This window comes from Pteropus medius, unplaced genomic scaffold, assembly GCF_902729225.1.
Source record: "Pteropus medius unplaced genomic scaffold, Ma_sr-lr_union100, whole genome shotgun sequence".
Classification (NCBI taxonomy): Eukaryota; Metazoa; Chordata; class Mammalia; order Chiroptera; family Pteropodidae; genus Pteropus; species Pteropus medius.
In genome coordinates this window covers 213882-230388 of record NW_024340851.1, presented here as the reverse complement: position 1 = coordinate 230388, position 16507 = coordinate 213882, and the positions used below count along the sequence as shown (strand labels likewise).

The window sequence follows — 16507 nt, the reverse complement described above, 5'->3', positions numbered from 1 at the left end:
AAATTAAAATCCCATTGTATTTGTCTCTAATATGGATTCTGATTGTACTGATTGTTACTATATTTGAAATTGAATGATTTTCTAAATTTTGCATACTAGGAGAAATAAAAATAGAATAGCTTACTTTTTAATTAAGTGCAGCATGTGAGCTTTAATTTTCACCTGAATTTGAAAAGTTATAGAAGTTATTTTGATGAAAATTTCAAAAATGTAATTATTGCCTTTATAATAGATGATATTAAATTTATGTTATTTTTCTTAAGTATGATATTTTAGTTATATAGGACAGTATCCTTATGCTTAAGGGTAAAGTGTAATGATATCTGTACTTAATTTGAAATGGTTCAGTGCGAAAAAGTGTGTGTATATGTACAGAGAGAGATAAAGCAAATGTGGTAAACTGTTAATAAGTGAATTTAGGAGAAGGGATACTTCTCCTTCAAGTTAAATCAAGTTGAATCGTGTCCTATAGGTATTTTATTCTGGTATTCATTCAAAAGTTCTTTCAAATATTTGGTAAGTTTGAAAATTTTAAAATAAAATATGTGATGAAAACTTAATACTGGGCTTAAAATTATGCCTAACAAAATTTGTGTCCATGCATGTAGACACGTGTTTTCGCACAATTCCCAGGTGCCTAGCAGTTTTTTAAATTGCTTTTTGTTTTTCTGTTGAGGTAAAATATTCATAACAAAATTATAACTATTTTAACCATTTTTAAATGTACATTTCAGTGGCATTAAGTGTATTACACATTGTTGTGCAACTATCAACATTATCTATTTCCAGAACTCTTTCATCATATGAATAATTCTTCATTTTCCTCTACCCCCAGAGCAATTCTTTAAAGTATTTATGTTTTCCCATGAATTTTTAGATAGAACAGAACTTTGTATTTAATCTCGTCATGATAGTTCTTTAAAAAAAATTTTACTTTGAAATAATTTTAGATTTACAGACATGTTGCAAAAATGGCACAGAGTTCCTACATACCTTTCACCCACCTTCTCTAACACCTTATACTTATGACATAGTACAATAATCAAAACTAGGAAATTAACATTGATTGATACAATACTATTAACTAAACCAGGTGTTGGCAAACTACACCAGTAGGCTAAATTTGACCTTCTGCCTGTTTTTATAGTTATATTGATATAGTCATTACTTACGCAGGTACTGCTTTCATGTGTTTATAACAGCAAAGTTGAGTGAAGATGAATAGTTGCAACAGAGACCATATAGCCTACAAAGTTGAAAATATTTGCCATCAGACTTTTTCCATAAAATGTTTTCTGACCTCTGAAGTAAACTATAGATTTTATTTGGTTATCGTTTCTTTTCCCACTAATACCCTTTTTGTGCTTCAGAATTCAATTAGGAGCCCACAGTTGCATTCAGTTGTAATATCTTCTTAATCTAATTCGATCTGTGACAGTTCCCCCATCTTTTCTCTCGTGACCTTGACTCTTTTGAAGAGTTAGTTTCTAGTTTCTAGACTGTCCATTTATAGATATTTGTCTAATATCTTCTCATGATTAGATTGAGGTTATTATGCATTTTGACAGGAATACCATAAAAGTGATATCAAATCCTTCTCATTGTATCATACCAAGGGTATGTATGATGACAATATGTCTTACTACTGGTAATGTTAACCTTAATTACTTAATTAAATTGGTGTCGGCTGGGTTTTTCTAGTGTAAATATTTTTCTTTTCATATTTAATAACCATGAGTGAGGAAATACTTTGAGACTATGTAATTCTCATCATACTTAAGCCTGCTAATTTTAGCATCCATCTTCCCTGAATCAGTTATTACTGTGATGTTTGTCTAGTGGTGATTTTCTTTTCCTTTCATTACCTACTACATTTAGTAATTTTAAGGAAGAGCTGTCTGTTTTCCTCTATTTATTTATTTCATTACTTATAGATATTTTATTCTATTAGTTATAATCCAGATGTTCATTTAGTTGCTCAGATTCTTCCAGGTTTAGCTATTGGGAGCTCCTTCAAGTTAAATCAAGTTGAATCGTGTCCTATAGGTATTTTATTCTGGAAGTTATAATCCAGTTGTTCATTTTTTTGTTCAAATTATTCAGGTTTAGCTATTGGGAGCTCCTTCAAGTTAAATCATGTGACCCCATCATATTTTGAACACTGCTATACTTTCTGACACCACAAGATAGTCCAGGCTCATCTTGTATTTTCCCTGCTTGGCTTCCTCTGACCAGAAAGATGGGTATTCTCCTGGAGTTTTATATGCCTATGTCATAGTGGCAATTTTGGTGCAGAAAAATAAAATTTTGGAGAGAAAAAAATCGGGAATTCCCCTTATATTCTTGTGAAATGTAAGGCCCAGCGTCTTCTCAGTGCTATGACTAGAAATGGGATTCTGGAATTTTGCTGTCAGCACCCTCTGCAAAGTTTTGGAATTCAGCCTGCCTTCTTCTCTTAAACCAGGAAAGAAAGGAGGGAAAAGAAATTACACTCATAGCCTTAATGCCCCAGTTTTATAGGAATCGTTATTCAAGTTTTGATTTCAGTCTCTAATTTGCCTGCTATCATTTCCTTTTTGGAGTCTTTAGGTCATTTCTTTATGTATTCTGTCCATATTTTTAGTTGTCGTAAATGATAGAGAGTCTATATTCAGCCTTACTTCATCATGGCCAGCCTGCTTTGCTTGTTTTGAATAACCAGAATTCTTTTTATTTTACTTAATTTACCTTTGGTAATTATGGGTACATTTTATTGACAGAAAAATACTCATTTTGTTAATTCATGTACAGTTAATACTTATATTTTATTGTAGAGCCATAGTTTTATAATCATAATTGGAATACCTTTGAATTTTTTTAATAAATACCATTTGAGTCATTGACTCATTTAATCTATATGATGTAATACCCATTAATATATGTTACAGATATTCTCATAATGCTCTAATTTTTGATGTGAAGTTATTGACAAATTAAGTGAATTGCATTTGTATTGGGAGTATTTAACAAATTAATATATTTTTTTATTCAAGTAAGCAGTGAAGATTCTGAAGATTCTGATTTTCAGGAATCAGGAGTTAGCGAAGAAGTTAGTGAATCTGAAGATGAACAGCGACCTAGAACAAGGTAAATATTATATTGATTTTTTAGAACTTTTAGAAATTAATCTGAATAACCATGCTTTAAGTTATTTGTAGAAAGGTTGCTGTTACTAAAGTAAAATATTTAATATTTGGTTTGAAACTAATTGTTAAAATTATTAATTTAAAAAGAGTACATATAAATATATGAATGATTTAATTATGGGTTCTAAATGAGGTGGACTTTCAATGTGCAAAAACATTTAAATAATTTTTGGTTTATGGTGGGAAGGTGTAGTGTAGTAGATGAGAGATTGTAGAAAAACTACTTCAATCCAACTTCTGGCTTTACTATTTTCTATTTGTATGAATACTCATCTGTAAAATGGAGGATTACAATGGTACTTATTTTATTGATTATTGTGGTCATTAAGTGAGATGACACATGTAAAGGGTTTTATAATAGTGCTTACTTGGACAATAGTAAGTTCTCCATGAATGCTAATTATTGGTCTTAAGAAGTGCTGCTGGTATTATAGTAATTAAGATGTATTCTCTCAATACACATAGCTCCTGATCTAAATTATTATTTAAAAATTGGCTTCCTTCTTAGCACAGTATTTTAGAATAATACTAACCATTCTAAGAATTATAAAAATTTTTTCCAGAATAATATGATCCTTCTATAATTTATCAAGTGGGAGATCTGTATTTGTGAGTGTTTATATGTATGTCTACATAGATGTCTATGTTTGTAATTTTTAAAACAATTGTAATCTTTGTTTTTAGATTAGTACTTACCAGGTGATGCCTGGAGTATACTAACATGTACTATAGGGAAATATAAAATAACAGCAGTATACAATGATAATTTTTGGAAATTGCGATAGAATTTACATGACACAAAATTCAACATTTTAAAGTGTAGACTACAATGGTTTTTAGAATATTCACAAAGTTGTGCAACTACTACCATTGTCTAATTTCAGAACATTTCCATCATCCCAGAAATAAACCCTGTACCCAATAGCAGTCAAATCCCCTCTGAGACCAAGGTCCATAAATTGAGTATCTATGTTTTCTTTACTGTATTTTATTGTTTCAGGTCTTATATTCAAGTCTTTAATCTATTTTGAGTTGATTTTTGTATATGCTGTCATATAGCATTCTTTTGCATGTGGCTTCTTAATTTCCCCAACAACATATATTGAAGAGTCTTTCCTTTCTCTGTTGTACATTTTTGACTCCTTTCTGAAAATTAGTTGCCTATATACTTTTGGGTATATTTTTGGGCTCTCAGTTAAATTCCATTCATCTGTGTGTGTTTTTCTGCCAATATCATGCTGTTTTGATTATTGTCACTTATGTAGTTTAATTTGAAGTTGAGGAGTGTGATACCTCCAGCTTTATTATTTTTTCTTAGGATTGCTTTGGTTATTTGGGGTCTTTTGTACTTTTGTACAAATCTGGTAATTTCTTGTTCTATTTCTTTCAAAAATGCCATTGGGATTTTGATGGGAATTGCATTAAATCTGTATATTACTTTGGGTAATAAGGTCATTTTGACTATGTTGATTCTTCCAGTCTGTGAACACAGAATATGTTTTTAATTTCTTTGTATCTTCTTCAATTGCTTTTAATAATACCTTAAAGTTTTTATTATGTAGATCCCTCACATGCTTTGTTAGGTTTATTTTTAGGTATTTTATTCTTTTGGTTGCAATTGCAAATGGAATTTTTTTTTTTCGTTTTTTTTTTGAAAATTTGTCGTTGGAGTATAGGACCGCTTTTCAAATTTTTGTACATTGATTTTATATCCTGAAACTTTACTGTATTTTTAAAATTATTTCTAAAAGTTTTTTGGTGGAGTCTTTAGGGTATTCTACATATAGGATAATGTTATATGCAAATAGCGAGAATCTTACTTCTTTATTTCCAGTTTGGATGCTTTTTATTTCTTTCTCTCAACTAGTTGCTCTGGCTATTACTTCTATTACCATGTTGAAAATCAGTGATGAGAGGGTCCATCTTTGTCTTGTTTCTGATCTTAGAGGAAAAGCTTTCAGTTTTTTACTATTGGGTATGCTGTTAACTAAGGGTTTGTCATATATGGCCTTATTATGTTGAGGTATTTTCCTCGTATAATGATTTTACTGAGTATTTTAATCATAAATGGATGTTGTGTGTCATCAAAGCTTTTTCTGCATCTATTGATATGATCACATGATTTTTATTTTGTTATGTGGTGTATCACATTGATTAATTTGCATATGTTGAACCACTCTTGCACCTCTGGAATGAACCCTAAGTGATAGTGAAGTATTATTTTGAATGTATTGTTGTATTTGATTTGTTAGTGTTTTGTTTAGAATTTTTGCATCTAAACTCATCAGGTACATTGTTCTGTAATTTTCTTTTTTTGTGTTCTTGCTGGGTTTTATCGTGGTAATGTTGGCCTCATTGAACGAGTTGGGAAGTATTGCCCTTTCTTCAATTTTTTGGAAGAGTTTGAGAAGGATAGGGTTAAATCTTCTTTGGATGTTTGGTTGAATTCACTAGTGAAGCCATCTGATCCTGGACTTTTACTTTTGGGGCGGTTTTTGATGACTTTCAATTTCTTTACTATTGATCAGTCTATTTAGGTTTTCCAGTTCTTCATGTTTCAGTCCAGGAAGGTTATATATTTCTAAGAATTTGTCCATTTTTTCTAGGTTTTCAAATTTGGTGGTGTATAGCCTTTCATTGTATTATGTATAAACCTTTGTATTTCCATGGTGTTCATTGTAACTTCTCTTTCCTAATTTTATTTGAGTCTTATTCTCTTGTTTCCTTAGTCTAGCCATAGGTGGGTCAATTTTATTCATCTTTTCAAAGAATCAGCTCTTCGTTGCATTATTTTTCCTGTTTTTTTGTTCTGTATTCTAATTTTGCTCTAATTTTGATTATTTTCTTCAGTTGACTTTGGGCTTTGTTTCTACTTTTTTTTCTAGTTCTTAAGGTACATTTTTAAGTTGTTTGTTTGAGATTTTTCTTGTTTCTTGAGGTAGGCCTGTAATTTAAACTTCCCTCTTATTACCACTTTTGCTATATCTCAAAAAATTGATATGTTGTATTGTCATTCTCATTTGTTTCTATGTATCTTTTGATCTCATCTTTTATTTCTTCTTTGATCCACTCATTCTTTAGTAGCATGTTGTTTAATCTCCACATATTTGTGGTTTTTCCCACTTTCTTTTTTCAGTTGATATCCAGATTCAAGGCATTTTGGTTGGAGAATATGCTTAATCTTCTTAAATTTGTTGGGGTTAGTTTTGTGCCCCAAAATATGGTCTTTCCTTGAGAATATTCCATGTGCACTAGAGAAGAATGTATATTCTGGTGTTCTGGGATGAAAAGCTCCGTGAATATTGATTATATGAATTTGATTTAATGTGTATTTTAAGGGCAGTATTTCCTTATTGACTTTCTTTTCTGTTCATTGCTGTTAGTGGGGTATTGAAGTCCCCTACTGTAATTGTATTTTTGTCAGTTTCTCCCATTAGGTTTTTTAGTAATTGCTTTATATGTTTCATGCTCCCAGTTTGGGTGCATATATATTGATAAGTGTTATGTCTTCTTGATGCATCATCCTTTTATCACTATAAAATGTCCATTTTTGCCTTGTTACCTTTTTTATCTTGACATTTATTTTGTCTGATTAAAGTCTGCTGTACCCACTTTTCTCTGGATACCATTTGCTTGAAGTATCATCTTCTACTCCGTCACTTTGAGCCTATGTTTGTGTGTGGAGCTGAGACAACACATACTGCAGACAACACATAGTTAGTTTCTTGCTTTTTAATCCATCCCTGTGCTCTGTGCCTTTTGATTGGTGAGTTCAATCCATTTACATTTAGGATGATTATTGATATGTGAGAACTTAATATAGCCATTTTATCTTTTGTTTTCTGCTTATTTTCTATCTCCATTGATTTTCTTCCTTTGCGTTTATGTCTGCTATTTTAGTTAGGTGTTTTTTTTTATGACTTGTTCCCTCCATTTCCTCTTTTCTATGTTCCATATCTCAGTTCTAGATTATTGTTTTGTAGTTACCATTAAGCTTACGTAAAAAAAGGTTAATATGTTATAGTAGTCCTTCTTCTTCTGATTGCATCTTATCTCCATTTACCTGTGCGAGGTCAGTCCTTTCCATCTACCTTTATATGTTTTTAGTGTCACAAATTATTTCTTTTTATGCTGTGCATTAATTTCCATGTTGCAAATGTGTAGGCTTTTTATAAAAAATGCTTTTATCCTCTTTAACTTTTATGTTATGATTAGGTGTTTAATATCCTATAGTGAAACAGAGTTATAATTTCCTGCTTCTGTCTCTTTGCCTACTTACAGTTCCATATCCTTTTGCTTTTTGTTTCAGGTAGAAGAGCTCCTTTCAACATTTCTTTGTAATGTAGGTCTTGTGGTGTTAAATTCCCTCAGCTTTTGCTTGTCTGTAAAGCCTTTTTTCCTCCTTCATATCTAAGGGATAACTTTTCTAGACATATTATTCTTGGCTATTGATTTCTCTCATTTAATATTTTGGGTATTTGGTTCCACTCCCTCCTAGCTTTAAAGTTTCTGTTGAGAAATCTAATGATAATCTAATGGAGTTTTCTTTATAGGTTAGTCTTTTTTGCTTGGCCGCCTTGAGAAATCTTTCGTTGTCATTAACTTTTGACAGTTTTAAAATAATTATCTTGGAGAAGATCTTTTTGCACTGAGATATAATTCATTCTGTTAGCTTCTTGGATTCGAGGTTCCAGCTTTGCCATAGGTTTGGGAAGTTCTCATCAATGAATTCTTTGAATAGATTCTCTGTTCCCTTCTCCCTCTCTTCTTCAATGAGATGTCCATTATTATGTTGCTCTTTCTAATGGAGTCAGATAGTTTTCAGAGTTTGTTCATTTTTTAACTCTCAAATCTCTCCCTTCTTCCACCTGAGTCATTTCTAGATTTGTAACTTCAGAGTTACTAATTCTCTCTTCTGTCTGCTCTGCTCTGTTTCCTGAGCTAATTCATTCTTCATCTCATTTATTGAGTTATTCAGCTACAGAATTTCTTTGGTTCTTTTTTATAGTTTCATTCTCTGGTAAAGTATACCTTTTTTTTTCTTTGTGAATTTTATTCCTGAGCTTATTTAACTGCCTTTCTGAGTTTTCTTGTACCTCATCGAGGTTTTTTCAGAACTGCAATCTTGAATTCTCTCATTTAAATTACATTTTCCATGTCTTTAGTTTGTTTTCTGGAGAATTCATTTCCATTCTGAGCAACCTTGTTACCTTGATTATTCATGGTACTCGATTGGTTATTTCTATTCCTGGGCATTTGAGATACTGAAATCTTCTTTTCTAGGTACTGTTTTGCTTTTAACAATTTCCTACTTGGTTGATAAGTAGAAGTCTGTTATTCGTTTTCCAGTAGATGGTGCTATAGCACAAGTTTTTGTTAAATCTGTACTCCATGGACTTTTGGGATCTCCGTGCAGCAGTATTTCCTCAGAGATGGAAAATAGTTGTGATGTTGAGCATCTTTTCATGTGCTTTTATGTTCTCTGAGTTAGAAGAGGTAGAATTCTGTCCATCTGGCAGCCTCCAAACAAGTCAGAATGTTGCAAACGAGTTCTGCTCTTTTCTTTATTCCTGCAGGAGCAGCTGGGAATTGGACAGCTCCTTCCTGACCTTGTTGAAGTGATCAGGGAAGGGGGTAGGACAAGTGTGAGCAGAAATGCTATGAAATTTCTACCATTTTAAGTGTGACTCTTATTTACATGTTCATGTGGTTGCTGCAGTTTTTTAAGTGGTTTCTGAGTTCTCACAAAGTTACTTTTTGTCATATGTTGTTTATTTTGTTTTTGTGTGGGAGAACAGAAGCCTGGAGCTTCCTAGTCTGTCATCTTCTTGAAGTCACCAGGTATTTCATTACTTTTAATGGGTGAATAATATTCCATTGTATGGATAATACTACATTTTGTTTTTCTAGTCATCTGTTGATGGACATTTGGGTTGTTTCCACTTTCCAGCTATTATGAATATTGCTGCTATGAATATTTGTGTATAATTTTTACATGATAGTGTTTTCATATTCATTTCATAGGATTATTCCTGCGAATGAAATTGTTGGTTCATATGGTGGTAGCATTATGCCTTAACTTTCTAAGTAACTGCCCTGTTGTTTTCCATAGTTGCTCATCATTTTACATTCACACAAGCAATGCACGAGGGTTCAAATTTCTCTACATTTTCACCAACTTTTATCATTTTTGTTCTTTTGATTATAGCCAACCTAGTGGGTGTGTGGTGGCATCTCTTGATTTTGATTTTCTACTCCCAGATGATTAATGATGTTGAGCATTTTTCATGTTCTTACTGTTAATTTGCATATCTTCTTTTGAGAAACATCTGTTAAAATTCTCTTTCCAATTTTTAATTGGATTGTCTTTTTATTGTTGATTTGTAATAGTCTTTTAGGTAGTCAGGATACAAAACCCATATCTGATGTATGATTTGCAAACATTTTCTCCCATTCTGTGGATTATCTTTTTTACTTCATTGACAGTATCCATTCATATACAAGAGTTTTTAATTTTGATGAAGTCCAATTTATCTGTTTTTTTTTTCCTTTGGTTACTTGTGTGTTTGGTGTCATTTCTGCGAATTTATTGCCTAATTTAGGCTTACAAAGATTTATGATTGTGTTTTCTTTAACAAGTTTTATACTTCTAGCTCTTACATCAAGGAATTTGATCCTCTTTTCCTTTATAACCTATATGAAATTTTATTTGAGTAGACTTCTAGTTTTATATGTTTAGGTGGTTTTTAATATTTTATACCTAAATACTGTTGTAAAAATATTTGTAAGAGTGATGTCAGAAAGATGGCAGCATGAGGGATTTTCCCTAATTGCTCCCCTTGAAATAAAAATGAGTCGAACACCTATAATTCAACAAATAACTCCCACTGTGCACACAAGCACATCTGAGAGATCTGCACACAAGAGCATCCGAAAATGGGCCAATCATGGGCGTCAGGGACATGGATTAGGAGAGAGGAATAAAGGAGCTGTGATACTCAGCCAGAGTTCTCTGCAGAATGAGGGCGAGGGGAGAATTACACAATGGTTTCTTGATTCTTTGAAACTCTCAACCATCCTGCCTGAGTGATCAGCATATTCCACACAGTGGAGCCCAGTGATCAGGACAGACAGCAGGGCAGAGACTGAGTACAGAGATGTGACAGTTATCATAGCAACCACCATTGCCAGGCGGGAGACTGAGTCACAGAGCCTGGCTTCTTCCTCTGCCATCTCAGGGTGTGCCTTCTCAGAGCAAGCACCAAGCCCCAGGACGATTTCTACAACCAGTACTGAAACATACACTGCAGCCTGTACCAGACACAGGGGTGATGATATAGAGGAAAGACAGCTGAAACCTGAGGGACAGGGTTACCGGAAGGGAAAAAGCCACACAAACCTTTGGCCTCTCCCAATCCACTCCACCCCCACCCAGCCAGGCTGAATTGGAAGGAAGTAGCAGAGTATTGCATCAGACTGTTGGGGCTGTACTGGGACTTATGGCTTTTTCAGAGGCTCGGACCCCCATCACCCATTACATCCCACGGGGGTGGAGCCTAGTGACCAAGGCAGCCTGTTCACAGAGGTGGCACCCAGCCCCGCAGAGAATAAAGGTCATTTTTAACCTTAAAGCAGATCCACCTATTGGATATCAAAAGAGAAACCTCTTGTTATCAACCTGCTGAAGAGAGATCACTATATAATAAATTTTATTTTTTTTTAAAAAAAGAGTATATTGCCATTAATGCCCAGGTAGAGAAATAGTCCATCAAACACCACGAACAAATAAGGTGAAAAGGCTCCTCAGAAAGAATGTGAAACATCTCCAGAAAATAGGCTTCAAGATAAAGAAATATGGGATATAAATGACAGAATTCAAGAATGCACTTTTGAGAAAACTCAATGAGATGCAAGAAAAATTCTGACAAACAGTTCAGTGAGCTAAGAAACAAAATCAGTGAACAACAGGAATATTTTACTAAGGAGATTGAAACTCTAAAAAGAACCAAATCGTACTTCTGGAGATGAAGAATTCATTAAAAGAGATGAAGATTGAAATAGCAAGCTTAAAAATAGAGTTGACCAGATAGAGGAAAGAATTAGTGATATTGAAGACATAAACCTGGAAATGGCACAGATGGAAGAAAGAGACTTGAGAGTGAAAGAAATGGAAAGAACTATCTAACATTATCAGGAAAAGCAACAAAAGAATAATGGGTATACCAGAGGGAGAAGAGAAAGAGGTCAACAGAGAGCCTATTCAAATAGTCGATGAGACGTTCCCAAAACTATGGAAAGAGTTGGATCTCAAATCCAAGAAGCAAAGAGAACACCCAATTATCTCAACTCAAAAAGGCCTTCTCCAAGACACATTACATTAAAATTGTCAAAGATTAATGACAAAGACTTCTCAAGGCATCAAGGAAAAGAAAATAGTAACTTGTAAAGGAAAACCCATTAGACTTCTCAGTACAAACCTTACAAGCAAAGAAGAAATGGAACAAAATATTCAAACTATTGAGAGAAATAAATTACCAGCCAAGAATAATATATCCAGCAAAGCTACCTTTTAGATATGAATAAGAAATAAAGACCTTTGCAGACATACAAAAGCTGAGGGAATTTTCCACCACAAGGTCTGCATTATAGGAAATACTGACAGGGGTCATTCTACCTGTAACAGAAGGACATAAATTACATAACTATGAGTAAGAAGACTAACAGAAGACAGAAGCAGGAAGGCTCAACTTTATTAAAAACAGGATGTGAAAAGCTTAAATATTACATGATAGGTAAAGTCCCCCCCCTCGCAAAAAAATACCCACTCTAAACAGAGAAGAAGATAACAGCTACTGCAACGTAGAAATGAAAGTTCAGCATATATAGTGATAATGTGAAACAACAAATAGGAAGGAGAGGGAGTAAAGATCCAAATTCACAAGGGGAAAGGAAATAAGGTGCACACAGAGGAAAATGGACTACTCTCTCTATATAACTCTCCTTGACATAAATTTAATGGTAACCACACTCCATAAATCCAGAACTGAGACACATAGCACCAAACAAGATGGAACAAAGGGAAAATCAACAAACCACCACCAATTTAAGATAACAGAAACGCAAAGGACAAAGAAACAATGGAGAAACCATGCTATGAGAAAACAAAAGATAAAATGGCTATAGGAAAACCTCAAAAAAAAAAGAAAGAAAGAAAACTTCATATTTCAGTAATCATCCTAAATGTAAATGGACTGAGCTCACCAATGAAAAGGCACAGAGTTGAAGATTGGATCAAAAAGTAAAACCGAACCATATGCTGCTTCCAGGAGACACATCTCAGTTCCAAAAACAAATATAGACTCAAAGCAAAAGAGTGGAAAATGATATGTTAAGCAAATGGCATTCAGAGGAAAGCGGGAGTAGCAGGACTAATATCAGATGAAACAGACTTCAAAATAAAAAAGGTAAAGAAAGATACTGAGGGACTCTTCATAATGATAAAGGGAATCATGCACCAAAAAGACATAACACTTATTAATATCTATGCTCCCAATCAGGGAGCCCCGAAATATGTAAAGCAATTACTAACAGAACTAAAGGGAGAAACAAACCAAAACACTATCGTAGTATGGGACCTAAATACTCCACTGTCAGATATGGGCAGATCATCCAAAGAGAAAATCAATAAGGAAATAACATGCTGAAATGACACATTAGACAAACTGGACAAATTGACATTTACAGAGCCTTCCATCCCAAAACAGCTGCTTCTCTAGTGCACATGGAATATTTTAAGGATAGGCCATATATTGGGACACAAAACAAATTTAGGATGATTAAAATCATACCAACCATATTCTCTGACCATAATGCTTTTATACTGAAGATGAACTATAAAAAGAAAGTGTGAAGAACCACAAATACGTGGAGATTAAACAACATGCTATGGACGTATGACCGGGTCATAGAAGGAATAAAAAAGAATATCAAGAGATACATAGAAACAATGAAAGCACAACATACCAACACTTTTGGGACACAGCAAAAGCAGTAATAAGAGCAAAGTTCATATCATTACAGGCCTATCCCCCAAAACAAGAACGAGCCCAAATAAACAACCTAACGCTTCATCTTCAAAACTAGAAAAGGAAGAACAAATGAAGCCTAAAGTCGACAGAAGGAAAGAAATAATCAAAATTAGAGAAGAAATAAATGAAATTGAAAACGAAAAAATAATAGAAAAAAGAAATACAACAAGGAGCTGGTTCTTTGAGAAGGTTAATAAAATTGACAACTCCCTGGCTAGACTCACTAAAGAAAAAAGAGAAAGGACACAAACAAAATCAGGGATGAAAGAGGGGAAATTATGACATACACCACAGGAATACAAAGGATCATACAAGAATAGTATAAAAAGTATATAATAACAAATTTAATAACCTAGAAGAAATGGACGAGTAATTAGGAAAATACCTTAATCAGGTATTTTTCTAGACTTAATCAAGAGGATCTGGAAGATCTAAATAGACTGATCAGCAGTATGGAAATTGAACCAATCATCAAAAACCTACCAAAAAGTAAAAGTTCAGGACCAGATGACTTCACCAGTGAATTCTGTCAAACATTCCAAGAAGATTTAATACCTATTCTCCTCAAACTTTTCCAAAAAATCGAAGAGGAGGCAATACTTCCCAACACAATTTATGAGGCCAATATTACTCTGATACCAAAACTTCATAAAGAGAACACAAAAAAAGAAGACTACAGACCAATATCTCTTTTGAACACAGATGCAAAAATCCTAAGATATTAGTGAACTGAATACAGCAACATATTAAAAAGATTATACACCACGATCAAGTGGACTTCACTCCAGGGGCACAGGGATGGTTCAGATATGCAAATTGATTAACGTGATAGACCATGTAAACAAATTAAAAAATAAGAATCATGTGACGATATCAATAGATGCAGAAAAGCCTTCAACAAGATACAGCATCTATTTATGATCAAAATACTTAACAAAATCGGTATAAAAGGAAAAAAAGTACCTCAACATAATAAAGGCCATATATGACAAACCCTCAGCCAACATTATACTTAATGATGAAAAACTAAAAACCTTCCCTCTGAGATCAGGAACAAGACAAGGCTGTCCACTATCGCCACTGTTATTCAATATAACATTGGAGTTCCTAGTGAGTGCAATTAGGCAAGAGAAAGAAATAAAAGGCATCCAAATAGGTAATAAAGAAGTCAAATTGTCTACGGCCATGCTACCCTGAACAAGCCCGATTCCAACTGATCTCGGAAGCTAAGCAGGGTCGGGCCTGTTTAGTACTTGGATGGGAGACCACCTAGGAAGACCAGGTGCTGTAGACGTGAAAAATAAAAAAAATAAGTATTGTAAGCTGACAAGGTCCTTGCAGACTGTGAGGTCAAAGATTGCCTCACCTAAAAAATTAAAAAAAAAAAAAAAAAAAAAAATAAAAAGTTAAATTGTCACTTTTTGCAGATGACATTGTTCTCTATAGAGAAAACCCTAAAGACACTATGCAAAAACTACTAGAAATAATAAAAAGATAGTAAAATTTCAGGATACAAAATAAATGTACAAATATTTATAATTTTAAGAAAAATGAAAAATCAATCCATTTCGCAGTTAAAACAAAAAGAATAAAATTGCTAGGAATAAACCTAATGAAGCATGTGAAGGACCTATACACTGAAAACATTGTAAAAGAAGTTGAAGAAGACAGAAAGAAATGGAAAGATATTCTGTGTTTATGGATTGGACGAATCGACATAGTTAAAATGACCTTATTGATTAAAGCATTATACTGATTTAATGCAGTCCCTATCAAAGTCCCAATGGAATTTTTTAAAGAAATGGAAAAAAAAATCAGATTTGTATGGAAGCACAAAAGACCCTGAATAGCCAAAGTAATCCTGACGAAAAAGAACAAGCCTGGTGGTATCTCTCTATTTGACTTTAAATTATACTACGATGTTACAATAATCAGAATAGCATTGTTTTGGCAGAGAAACAGAGACACAGACCAATAGAACAGATTTGAGAGGCTGGAAGTAAACTCCTGTGTATATGGGTAAATAATTTTCGACAAAGGAATCAAAAATACACAATGGAGAAGGGAAAGTCTCTTCAATAAATGGTCCTGGGAAAATTGGTAAGCCACTTGCAAAAGAGTAAAACTAGAATTCTGTCTATCACCACACACCAAAATGAACACAAAATGGATTAAGGACCTGAATATAAGACTTGAAACAATAAATTTCCTAGAAGAAAATATAGGTACAAAACTCATGGACCTTGGACTTAGGGAGGATATATGAATGTGTCCTCAAAGGCAATGGAAGTAAAAGTGAAACTAAGTGAATGGGACTATATAAAACTAAAAAGCTTTTGCACAGCAGAAGAAACCATCAACAAGGCAAAGAAGCAACCATTTGAATGGGAAAATATATTTGCCAACAACACCTTCAATAAGGGCCTAATATCCAAAATATATAAGGAAATCATACAACTGAACAATGAAAAAATGAACTATTCTATTAAACAGGCAGAGGACCTGAACAGACACTTCTCCCAAGAGGAGATCCAAATGGCCAACAGACATATGAAAAGATGCTCAATTTCACTAGCTTTTAGGGAAATGCAAATCAAAACCACAGTGAGATACCATCACACCCCTGTTATAATGGCTATCATCCGCAGTAGAAGTCATAACAATTGTTGGAGAGGTTGTGGAGGAAAAGGAACTGTCATACACTACTGTTGAGACTGTAAATTGGTACAACCACTATGGAAAACAGTATGGAGTTTCCTCAAAAAAGTAAGAATTGATCTGCCATTTGATACAGCAATCCCTCTACTGGGAATTTACTTCAAAGACTTGAAAACCCATATTCGAAAAGATATTTGCACACCGATGTTCATTGCAGCATTATTCACAGTGGCCAGGATATGGAAAGAACCAAAGTGTCCACGATAGATGATTGGCTAAAGCAGCTGTGGTACATATATACAGTGGAATATTACTTAGCCACAAGAAGAGATGAAATACTGCCATTTGTGACAACGTGGATGGACCTCGAGACAATCATGCTAAGCGAAATAAGCCTGACAGAAAAAGTTGAAAATCTTATGAGGTAGACAAAGTAAAGGGGGTAGGTTGACGGTGAAGTGGGTAAAGGGGATCAAATATAGGAGTGTAGCAGAGGGTGAAGTGGGCAAAGTGGATCAAATATATGGTAGCTGAACGAAACTGGACTTTGGGTGGTAAACAAACAATAGAATATAC

The 16507-nt window shown here is 33.7% G+C and overlaps 1 protein-coding gene and 1 non-coding gene across 14 annotated transcripts in view; both read left to right on the top strand.

Annotated features, from left to right (window-relative positions):
- ATRX (ATRX chromatin remodeler) overlaps positions 1 to 16507 on the top strand; it is a 261805-nt gene that overhangs the window by 105083 nt on the left and 140215 nt on the right. For all 13 annotated transcript variants that reach the window (XM_039849234.1, XM_039849215.1, XM_039849209.1 and 10 more), the window contains one exon: positions 3033 to 3126. In XM_039849234.1, coding sequence (XP_039705168.1) covers positions 3033 to 3126 — 94 coding nt within the window. The remainder of the gene's footprint in view (positions 1 to 3032; positions 3127 to 16507) is intronic.
- On the top strand, positions 14449 to 14567 carry LOC120592153 (5S ribosomal RNA). Its single transcript, XR_005650069.1, has one exon. It is a non-coding gene; the product is annotated as a 5S ribosomal RNA (ribosomal RNA).